General features: G+C 38.8%; 1 protein-coding gene across 1 annotated transcript in view; it reads right to left on the reverse strand.

Annotated features, from left to right (window-relative positions):
* Positions 1-1,858: 1,858 nt before the first annotated feature.
* Positions 1,859-12,244, reverse strand: part of LOC149202535 (uncharacterized) — a 248,085-nt gene continuing 237,699 nt past the window's right edge. Inside the window, exons 26-27 of the mRNA XM_089401620.1 lie at positions 2,163-2,310; positions 1,859-1,971 (exon numbers count right to left, since the gene is read on the reverse strand). Coding sequence (XP_089257746.1) covers positions 1,859-1,971; positions 2,163-2,310 — 261 coding nt within the window. The remainder of the gene's footprint in view (positions 1,972-2,162; positions 2,311-12,244) is intronic.

Genomic DNA, 12,244 nt, shown 5'->3' on the forward strand with positions numbered 1-12,244 from the left:
AGTACAGGATGCAACAGTGCAGAGGATGTTGGAAAGGAAGGCCTAGCATCAGCACAGGTACCAATGCCGGATGATCAGAGTAATAATTAGTGAGGAGTATTGATGAGCACAGTCCTTGCTAAGAGGGAGTGTTGATTTGGGGTAGCATCAGATGTGCTCTAGCCATGAAATTTGGTGGAGAGGTTGGGGAACATGAGATCTCCAATACCAAAAAAGGGTTTGAGCAAATTCTAAACAAATCAGGAGATATTAAAATAATTAATATTTTTAATGGAGTCCCTAAGTCTAAACTTAGGGAACATAAAATATTAACGTGTATTAATATGAATCTGTGTTAGAATGGTCCAAAAGACATGGATCAAGCCAGATATAATCTTTGCCATTTATTAGGGACTTAATCTTGGCTATTGAAATGTCAACAGGAAAATTATAAGAGGAGGCCTGAGGGTCACTTGGAGAATACACCAGAGTGATCAATCATTCTATTCTCTAGAGTGGGGTTTGCTAAGATAGATAGAATTAGTGATCAGAAGATGTAGATGAGGGGCATTTGAGGACAGAGAGACAGAGAGGCAGAGATAGTGCTAGGAGAGCAGTGCAATAGCCACTGAGAGTGACGCAGAGCTAGCTAGGGCTCACACAGGGCCACGCAGAGGCAGTTAGGAGCTATGCAGAGCCTCAGAGAGGCCAGAGTTGCTAATGCAGAGGGCCAGAGGGCTGATGCAGGGCTTCCCAGGGCTGACGCAGACCCATCCGGGGTGACGCAGGGCCAGCATGGGGTAGAGAGGGGCTGACACAATCCAGAGAGAGGCTGATGCTGGGGTTTCTGGGGCATATTTGTGCTGAGTAGCTGCCAGAAGGTTTATCCGAGGTTTTAGCTAGGAGATTTGTCAGAGACTAAGAGATATTACTGCCAAGGAAATTCTCTATTGGGTAGGACATTTTCAACACCCAGATTGTACTTTGATATTGATTAATAAGAAAACCCTCAGATAGCTGCACCGGTTTTCCCACATTGGGTTTTTCCGGGGACATTAGTCCAAAAATATTGGTGTCATATGGTGTGTCTGTTTCTCTTTCTTTTAGTTGTTGATCTGTAATATGTTGAGCATGCACTAGTGGTTATTTTCAGTATTTACATTGTGAATAACTTGTTAAGGAAAATAACAAGTACGTAGGAATAAATTAGATAAAGTACATGGATGGTTTCTAACTAAGTAAAATTAGAAACTTCAACATTACTGCCAGATTATTTTCTCTGTCAGGTGAGCCAGTTTGGCACCCAATTGTACTCAAGGATAGACTGCATAATAAAATAACACTCAGAATTATTGCACCGTTTTCCCAAGTTGGGTTTTTCCGGGGACGAGTTGTCCAAAAATAACGGTGTCACTTGTGTGTATGTTTTCTTTTAGTTGTTGATTTGTAGATGGTTGAGACTGTATTGTGTTTATTTCCATATTTATATGTTTAAATAACTTATTTGTAATTAACAAGTAGGAGAAATAAACCAAAGAATACAGATAAAATTTCTAACGGGTTAGACTTAGAAATTTCAACAGTCACCCCACCTCACTCCTGGAGGTATATTGGAAATCATGACAAATTGTTCTTCCAACCTGGAAGACAACTTGTCAATCTCTGTTGAAGCTGCCTGTTAGTCCTACTTCTCTGACTTGTCCTTCTTTCTGAGAGGCCACTTCTTGCTATAGTGACTGAGCTCACCACACTTGGAACACTTGACCTTTGACAATTCCTTCTTCTTCTTCCTCTGCTCCCCCTGTCCCCGACTGGGACCCTTTGGTGTGAGGGCCACATTCTCCTCCTCCTTTACCACCGTTGGCCGCTGCTACTATTTCTACTTATGGGGCTCTTTAACAGAGCTCGTCTCAACTCCTCCTGTTGAAAATTGGCCCATAATTTGTCCCATCCTGGTAGCATGTCTCTGCCCAATATACTTTGGACGAAGACCTGCCAATCCTCAAAGACATTGTTGAGTGCCAATCATACTAGCTCTGAAGGTTGAGGCACTACCCCAATAGCTAACAGTTGGTTTTGGACCTCCTGAATCCTAGTTAGAAAGGGATCTATGCCTACCCCCTTTTATGTCTAGATGCATCTAAGCTTCTCCTCTAGGAAAATCTTTCGTTGCTCGGAAGTACCTTGGTATAACGTGGAGTGAGCATCCCACATCTCTTTGGTCATTCCCTTGGCAGCTATACGTGAGACTATATGGTCCCGGAATCCATCCAGGATCAACCGCTTTTCCTGCACCATCTCCTTCCTATATTCTTTTAGCTGATCTGCATCCTGAGGAACAAGCATCACATTATCAATGTAAGCTTTCAGGCCATATTCATCTAGAAGGAAGAACATCCTAGCCTTCCATATGACATAGTTGGAAGCTCCATCAAACCTATCATAATCTCTAAGCCCTACAGAGTTCATCTCTGAAATTGTCGAAAACTTCCTCTTTCCCTGTGCTCGGTTGTTGCTCTGCTATTGACACTCCTTTCTAGAATGCATGGATCTACTAGTTGTTACTGTCAACCTGCAACTAGAAATTCAAACTTCCGAGACTCAAAGTTCCCTAAGGAAAATTTTCCCTCTATTTTGTGTGCTTTTTTTTTGTAGCAAACTGCGGCAAAACCCTCTTCGTCCATCTAGAAATTTGCTCCGCGAAAATCTGAGTTGCTCCCTATGCTTGCTAAAATCACTCAAACTAGAGAATCAAATTTTCTACCTCTCTGCACTGAAAAGTCGAACTGCCCCAAGAAACTTGGCTTGCCTGCCAATGGATTGCGCTACCTCTAGGAATTTTGGCATGCTACTCTTATTGAAAAGTGAAATTGCTAATTTTGCTTCTGAGTGTCCCGGCTCATCAATCATGCTTTGATACCATGTAAAAATTTCACTACTGAAATTCTATTGCAACAACTGGTATTAATTCTTCTAACTGATATATTAATTATTTAGTTTATTGCTATGGCAACATTGAATTAAACTCACTGCAACCTTCATAAATAAAATTCTGCAAAAAATAAATAGCACTGGAAACTGAGAAAATACTAGCACACACACATAAAATTTGACACCATTAGTTTTGGACAAATGTCCCGGAAAAAACCCAACTTTGGAAAACCAATGCAGTTGTGAGGGTTTTTATTATTATGCAACAGTGAAAATATGAGTACAATCTAGATGCCTGAAACTAGAAATCCACAACAAGAAAATCTAGGCAAAATTATCTAAGGGAATTACCCTTCCTCCATAAGCAATCCCAGCACAACCTCCCTTCATAAAGTTGGTCATCCAAACCCAAGAATGAGACTTTTTGCATTATCTCCCACCCATGTGGCTCGAATCTACCTCTGATGAAGTCATTATTCCTGCCTCTAATGAGGAAATCGCCTCTCCACCATTCTGGACCCTTTGCCTGACTTCTAGAACTGAGAACGAATTTTACTCCAACTAAATCAAACTGGCTTTCTGAAGCAACTGTGTAGTCCTCTGCATTGCCTTACTATGAATAACTCGACCCTGTTTTTGTTGCTTCTCTAGACCTGGAAAACTTACTCTGGACTTGGAAAACATACTCTAGAAGACTCTTATTCCCTCACTATCTATGTTGCTTCACTGAAGCTCGAACTCTTTGGCAACTGACTACTACTACTCTAGAAAATCAAATTCTCTAAGTGACTTTGATGCATTCTCCAGCACCACATGGATCTCCTCTTATAATCCACTGTTGAAGCTCCAACGACCAAAACTAAAACTTAATCAATGGCTAGGATCATCTCTAGATCCATCCATGTGAGTTTCTAGACTATTCTCATCTTATCTCAATTAATATTGATTAATTAACCATATTCCCTAAGTTTAGACTTAGGAAATGTTTAAAAATTGGTTAATAATCTAATTGAGACACCTCTAGGTGGAATTTCTAGAACAATTTCTGGGTTTTGGATATCTCATGTATTCTAGCCTCTCCAACAAAATTTGTGGCTATAAAACATCCAATGCTACAAAAAATAACATGCTGGACATTCAATTGTATATCTTTATTTTTGTGCTTGTAGAGTTTTTCTAGTTTATTCCCGATTCGACTTAACTTCTTTGCTCTTTTGTTGAGCCAATTTTTTGCCAATTCATACCAGGTGTAGAGATCATAATCTCACTACAAAATCTTATTAAATCCACCTCGGTAAACCATGTCGTGAGTCATTGATGCAGTGTTGATAATATCGGCGATATATCGCCAAATATCAGAAATATCGCGATATTTTCGGCAAGACGATATATCGCCGAGAAAATATCGCGATATTTTCGGCTCCTGAAAATATCGCGCGATTTCCGAAATATCGGCAATATTTTCTAAAATATCTCGCGACGATATAAAATATCGTCGGGCGTGTTTTTTCGCGGCTACAAAAAACGAAAATTGGTTTTTTTTCTTCATTTCTGTTTCTGAGTATTGGAGAAGAAAGGGAAAGAGTTTTGTGGTGCTTGTCAAGGAGGGCTTGAAGATCAAACGACGATTATCACCACCAATTAAGAATTTTTTGTGGATCAAAGATTGAAGAATAGTGAGACAAACTTCATTTCTTCCATTAGCAGGTATGTTCTTAAAAACCCCTATGTTAATGATTTTTTCATAGATTTAGGGTTATGCTTGCTTGCCTCTTTGCCTACCAACATTTTGTTTCTTTGTTTTTTTCCATTTGCTATGATTTTCATGCCCATGAACCAATGCAAGGGTTTTCTCCATATTTGGACAGCAAGCTTCATTTTTTTTTTCAACTTTCTTATGCACCCTCTTATTGCCAATTTTCATTCACATTGCAAAATGAAAATAATGTAGTAATTTTTTTTGAATGAGGTTGTTATTACTTATTATTTTTTCATTTTGTGTTGGGGGGTTTAATGCAAATTTTTTGTTTTTTTTTGTGCCCTAGGTTTGAATTAGTTCACTACAAATGTCAAATATGCCAAAAGCCTTGGACCCATTTTGGGAGTATGGGGAGGTTGTTGGTGGGGCAAATCAGGCATATATATCATGCAACTTGTGTGGGACCAAGATGTCAGGAGGGATTACATGATTGAAATAACATCTGGCTAAACTCTCTGCATATGATGCAGATGTGATGCCTTGTATGGTTTCTAGTGCAGACGTTATACAAAAATCTCGTGAAGCAATTGCTGAACAAGACAGAAAGAAAGCTGCTAGGGAGAGGCCAATGGTCTCAGATAGATAGTTGCTAGTTTTATTTGTTTTGCAACTTTTGCTACATATAAGTTTATAACTCATGATGATGAAATACTTTTAAAGTTTTATATATGTGATGTTGTTTTGTTTGAGTCCTTGATTGGACAATTATCACTATCAGGGATCAGCAGGATATGTGACATTGTGATGTTATTTTGTTTGAGTACTTGATTGGACAATTAGCAATTCATCACTATTAGGGATCAGCAGGATATGTGATGTTATTTTGTTTGAGTCCTTGATTGGAAAATTATCAGGGATCAACAAGATTTGGTATCGCCTTTGAAGTTTGATGTATCATTTCTATTGAAATCATATATATCAATGCCTTCTTCATATTTATGTGCCAATGTGTTTAGTTCATGTTGTTATTGCTTTATATGTCTAGAAATCTGAAAAAAATGAATATATTATGCATTTTTATGCTTGCCGATATTTGCCGATATTTTGCCGATATTTTTCGCTGATATTGCCGATAAGATATTTTCTGGACCCTCGCCGATATTTTCCCGAATCCAATATTATCAACACTGCATTGATGTAGCCTTTCGAGGAACTAGCATGTTGTTTCACCAAGACTAGCGTGTCTCCTCAACTAGCTAACTATTGGAAGCCCAACTAGGTTATCTATTTATCAGATGGATGAAATTATAATCCTTGTAATTGTCCCATGTAATGGACTGGTAACCAAAGCCAACAAGGCAGGCAGGTCACTTATGATTTTTTTTTAATCCAAAGGACCGGATTGCATTTCGATTTATCACCCAAGTGCTAGACCACATACGCTTATAAGTACCAACGAAATTGGTTACAACTACTCGACCCAACAATGTTATACGCAGTCGCTTAATAGAGAGTTAAATATGGGTATATAGGGGAAATAATTGATTACAACTAAGCCACTTTTCAATTCCTGATAATCAAGAAGAAGAGGAAACCATAGCTCAGGTAAATACTTTAGGTACAATTTGGATAATCTATAGGTGGATGGTATTTTTGTCTAGCGACAAAGGAACAAAAGCTATATAGACCAGATAAGAACAAAAAATAACTTCAAAAATTTTAAACGATGTATCAATTTCAAAGGGGCCATAAGTCCTAGACGTTGAACTGGAGCTCTGATACCAAGTGTAGGGACTAGCCCTATACTATTTTTTTATAAAGAATAATACAATAAACTAGGAATACAACCATAAGCAGATAACATTGGGAACTCAGAAATATTAAGCACTTATATCAAACAACCATGAATTTCACTACATTACACATGTTTACCACTACGTGTCAACGACCCATAGCAGTACACCGTCCTTTTTCGTAAAAGGGATAGTGCCTGATTGATGTGTCTGTGCCATTCAACTATTATCATCAGCCTGATTATCATGTTACAATGTAAACCCATTTTGCATGTATATGATGTAAATAATCTCAGCAAATCTCTGTCATGTATGTAATTTCCTAGGTAAACCTAAGTTTTTGGTGATGATCTACATTCCGGAAGGTTTTTTGTCTCACCAATCCATTTTCGAATGGTCGACAGAGTTTTCCTTCAACCTTACCCCAATGCCGGAATGGATTTTGTCACTGAGATCTTAGGCGAGTCTGAGTGTTATAGATCGAGTCTATGTAAAAGTGATTTGGGAATAATCATAACTATTTGGTTAGGTTATTTTATTACAAATTGCTTGGTCTGCTGGATTATATTTGTGTCACAGGAATGGGTAGTTTGTGAGGGTCTTTTTCAAATGGGTTTCCCCCCTTATAATGTAAAAATATGAAAATTATGATCTAAAGTGTCTTGAGGGTTAGAAAAAATAATTAATCCCCTCATAGGTTAATTAATTAAATTTTCTGGCCAAAAAATTAATCAAAATCCTAAGCCAGAAATTTAATCAATTCTAGGTCCTAGGTAAATTTAAATTCTCCAAAGGCAAAATTCGTTGGTCCTTAAAATTCAAATTTTAAAAGGTCCAGAGACTAAGATAAATTAATTATTTTGCTAAATTTTAAGTCTTTTGTCCCTAGGGTTAAGTCAAAGTCAAAATTTTGAGAAAATTAATTCAAAAATTTAATTTTTGAATTAATTAAAATGAATTTAATTTGAATTTCCTCAAGAATTTAAAATTTCGACGGATGAAATTAAAAGAAATTTTGATCCTCATCAATGGTCAAGATTGCTTTGACAAGGATCACTTGAACTAGACGTTGGAGGATTTATCTTTAAATAGGAAGTCATTTGTTAGTCAATTCATCTGATCCTTTGATCATATGCTAAGTGAAAAGCTCTTCTGTAAACTTTTTCGGATAATAAAGAAAGACTTTGGGGTTAATTTTTGTCGGTGTTACTCTTCATGGAAATACTGTATGCTGTGTTGTTTTTCATGCGTAATTTCTTTTTGCCATTGATAATAGCTTCTGAAGAGTGATTTGAGTACAAATATCTTGCTCAGCTGCTCGGGTTTGAATAATAATCTAAATTCTGAACGTAATAGCAGGTATCTCTAGTTTTCTAAGTTTTATTACTGTTTTCTCGCTCTATGTTTATGGCTGAATTGAGTTTTGTAGGAAAGTCTTGATTTTTAGATCATCGGGCATTAGGGGAAGTTTTCAGTTGGACCAGCCAACTCTCAATCCGTGTTTTCTGAAGAGCCCAGCTTAATTTGATCCCGAGCTTATCATAAGATATTTTTTACTAGTGATGCATGAAGGGTTTTGAGCTTAGCACCTCCTTTAAACTTTAAAAATTTTAAATTTTTATCTGCGAAATTAATAAATCTAGTTGTTGAGAGCCTTAGACTATCAAATCTGGGAATGGAGTTGGGCTCATACTCCTAAGATCTGATAGATTTGTTATTCCTATACATAGATCTGTAATTATTTTTGGTTTTCTGACTTGGGTTTTCTAGGTTTTAGTTTTTATCATTGTATATATCGTTTGGGTGTTTTCTTGTTGTCGTGCAGCTATAGATCTGAAGAAGAAAACTGTGTAGAGTCTAGATCTAGGCCTTGGAGGGTAAGATCTTTCATCAACATCATTTTGCAGGGAATTTATCCAGCATTTGGCAGTCCAATGGTTTTAATTTATTTTTTTTAAATTTGGAAAATTTTATAAGGGTTCCAAAATTCTTAAATCTCGAGATCTTTTGAGGGTTTCAGGGTTTCATTAATGAATTAGAAGCAGAGCATATCAACTAAATCATAATTTTCTCAGGTTTCATTGAGCTACCGTCTGCTGGATTCAGAATTTCTCTTTTATTGAAAAGCTTTCGAAATTGTTTTTGATGCTTGGGGCATTCAACAGAAAATTTCAGATTCTTTTTTTGTTTGTTTGTTGTCTCTACTGCTGAGTTTTTCTTCATCACTGCCAAACCTACCTCTCTATTGCCATTTTCCCTCCATTTGAGTGTTCTCCCTTCCTCATCGACCTGCGTTCTTCTCTTCCACCGTTGAAGTCTCCAACAGATCCGCATTTAACCGTGGCTCCCTTGTTATAGACATTTTTGTGCCTTACAGCATGAAGCATGAAATGTCAATAATCTAAGGGATCCAAAGTCCCTAAACATGTTGTTCCTACCCCTAGAGGAACAAGTTCAGCAAACCACAGCACTAAATATCAGTTCTCCACTTGAAAACACTCAAAAACAAGCTAATTCTGGATCATGTCAGCTGCTCCACTGAGCATCTGCGTTGAATGTCAACTGCTCCACTCTGTACTTGCGCTGAATGTCAACAATAATGAAGGCTACCTGCGCTGGGCGAGATTGGCCAAGTGGCACAGTCATTCCTCAAGGTGTCAAATGCCCAGGAAGCTTCCAAAATGACACTTGGATCAAGGAATTCGCCTTGTGATGAGTAAGAGGATCTAGATCTCCAAGTGGAAGCAAGAAACTCCAAGTGGACTCAAGAACTGAAGAATAACTGAAGTGGGAGAGGACACTAGTCAGCTTCATGCCAGCCTCAAGCTGACTCATCCTTTCTCCAAAACTCCTATATATAGAGCTCTCTCATGAGGTCTAGGGAGGCTGGAATCTGGTGAATGTAAGGAAGTGCTGTTGGTTTGAGTATAGAACTATTGGGTGATTTGCTTGAAGGAGGTGAAGAGGAGATTTCTTTCTGCTGGGAGGTGTTGCTGGATTGGGCCCCTTATGGTTGTAACACTCTCAGAACTTTACTTCTTCCATTAATAAAGCATTTGAGGTTCTTCTATATGCATGTGTCTTCATGGCGTATTGATGCTTGTATATTTGATTTATTCTAATCCTTGAATCAATTATGAATGTATGCTTCTTGTAGTTTCCCTCTCTTGTCATTTTGCAGGATCTTAGTGTAGCTGGGCCAGTGAAAGAGCAAGGAGCTGGGAGCAAGTAGCAAAGAAGGAAGATTGGATCAATCATTAGCGGAAGATAACGGTTAGTGGATCTCTTTCTCCTCTCTCTTACATCTCATAAAGAAGTAATCTCAAATAGCTTTGCATTCGGTTGTTGTTGAGGTACTATCACCCTTAGAGTGGGATAGGGTCATTCCGTATTGGATACTTTTCCCAACAACAAATTGGCGACTCCGCTGGGGAATCGTATCTTGTTGGTTGTTTTTGTTTTTGCTATTCATTTCATAAACACAGGGAGTACCGAATCGAACTGCATTTGGATCCTTTAAATGCAAAGTAGAGGGCAGCTACTCTAGCTCAGTTTCTGGGCAATTTTATGATTTGAAGAGCTGATCCACAAGGACTCTAATAATCTCTTAGTGATAGCTTTTCATCCTCCTTTTCATCCCTTAGTGTGTACTTGACTGATAGCTTCTGATTTGGCCAAAAACTGTGAATTTTTTAGCAATCTGTGACCCAGAAACTGAAGAAAACGAAAGTTTGAATCTTCAGTGCAGGTGCTGTGAAGGCTGTCTGCATTTCAGCGCAGTTCCCGAAGGGGCTACCTGCGCTGAATGTCAAACTGACAGTGTACTACCTGCGCTGGACCAGTTTTGCCTAGTGCTACTGGGGTTCCCTCCTGTTTATTGCCCTGTTTTCACTCTTGTTTTTGCAGCCTGTTACCAGTCTATGTACCTATCTGAAACCAACTTTCCTTGCCACTATTCTGCCTCGGTTGTATAAAGAAACTGTGTTTGTTCTTTGTGTATTTCTTACATCATTTGCAGTTTCCCATAACGAAAGTGAACTAGTCTTGCTGTGGCCTCTTAGATCTAGACCTGTGATTAAGTGTCGTTTTGATCTTAAGAGTTAGTTTATTTGCTGTTCATAGCTGATTGAGCTTTTGCTTTCGTCATATGGTTTGAGTTTATATATTTCTAGTGTCGAAACAAGTAAATCTTAAGGTGTCTTTTGATTTTTGACAAGCTTGTTTGCTTTCACTTGAAATTGAATTCAAAGTTATACAACAACTTTCTTTTTGTATCGCACAAACATTAAGAAAGAGAAAAGAAATACTTGCATTGTGCATGTGCATTATGACAGTTTGCATGTTGATTTAGGGAAAAGTGCATTAGTGTGTGCTCTATGGTCTGTGTGAAAAGATGTTGTCTTTCTTTTCCCTCAGTAGTTAAGATTTTCAAAGTTGAAAGATTGAAAAGCTTGCTTATCATCTTAGACTGCATTTAGGAGTGTTACTATACATCTCGTGGTGATCCATAAAGGAAAACTGCTAAACAAGATCAACCTTAAAATAAATTGAATTTACATAACAACGCATTGAAACATAACGCAAACACATAGAGGTCTAAGCTAGAGACGTGTTCCGGCGTCGTTAAACGTGATATCTTAGCATTGAGTGGTTGGGTGATTCCTCCACGGTGAAGCGATAAGTATCAATACGGACTTGTGCTCCCACGTACCGTCGCGTATATATTGGGAGACCCCTATAGGAACAAAGCCCTTATCCATAGGAAACCGTGTCGGCCGCCCTACTGATCGCAATGCAGTGAACACAGCATTCACGAAGATTGACCACCCGTACCGTAAAACGTATTCTGTGGTTTTGCGAAAAGTTTGGCACACCCTCTGCCTAGAACTCCAGAGCAGTTTCTTTTGGCCTTTTTCAAACTCTATAAATGAAAAATTCCATCCGAGCATTTGTCACTTCGGGCTTGTTAAAACATCGAAGGAGACTAGAGTCATCTTTAGCTTTTTCTCGACTCTTGAAAAGTGAAAAAGCAAGTTGTGTCTAAAGTGTCGTTATAAAATTTATTTTAAATGGAACATAATCACCTCCTATTCCTGCGTTGATCTGTAGGTTGAGAACATGGAACGCCCCAACCAAGGAATTCCACATGATGGAAATCCTAGTCCTTTCTCCTCTTGGGGAGAAGTTGGTGCGCCCCACATGGCCACATTGTCGCTTCCAGGACTGACAATTGGCCTGCCAATTTGGCTATTCTCAACCAATGTAGTTCATAACACCATGGTTCCTGAACAGTCGAGTCAACAGTTAGATCAGTCTAGAGCTGCCCACCAGCCTTCAACTTCCTATAACTCTTCCTCCAATCCTTCGTCTTCGCAAGGTAGAGCCGGCAAGAGCCAAGCTCCCATGGAGAAGAAGGAGAAGAAGAAGAAGGAGCCTAAGGTGACTGGGGGCAAGCAAAAGACATCTGACAAAAATCCACACACAGCACAGACCGGGCCTAAATCGCCATGTGTCATATGTAGAGGAGACCACTTCCATAGAGATTGTCCCTGTATTCCCCAGATAGTAAGGGACTGGTCCCCTCGGTTGCACAATTCGGGAGCATCAACCTCTGATAGTCATGTTGAATGCTTACCGTCAACCAGCGAAAGTGAAGGTTCAAGACAAAGAGGGGGAGAAATATCCCCCTACAGACTGTGTGAAGGCGATCATGCCATCCACCGTTGTCCCTTCTTAGACGAAGCGAAGAGAGTTTTGGAAGATCGCTCGGTTTCACCGTTGAGACTTCCTCCTGGATACAAAAAACTCGTGCCAAGTCCTTCGTTGGTTGAAAATACAGCTG

The sequence above is a fragment of the Pinus tabuliformis genome, chromosome 2_1 (genome assembly GCF_031772625.1).
Source record: "Pinus tabuliformis cultivar Carrire ecotype Pingquan chromosome 2_1, CPIR1, whole genome shotgun sequence".
NCBI classification, from domain to species: Eukaryota; Viridiplantae; Streptophyta; class Pinopsida; order Pinales; family Pinaceae; genus Pinus; species Pinus tabuliformis.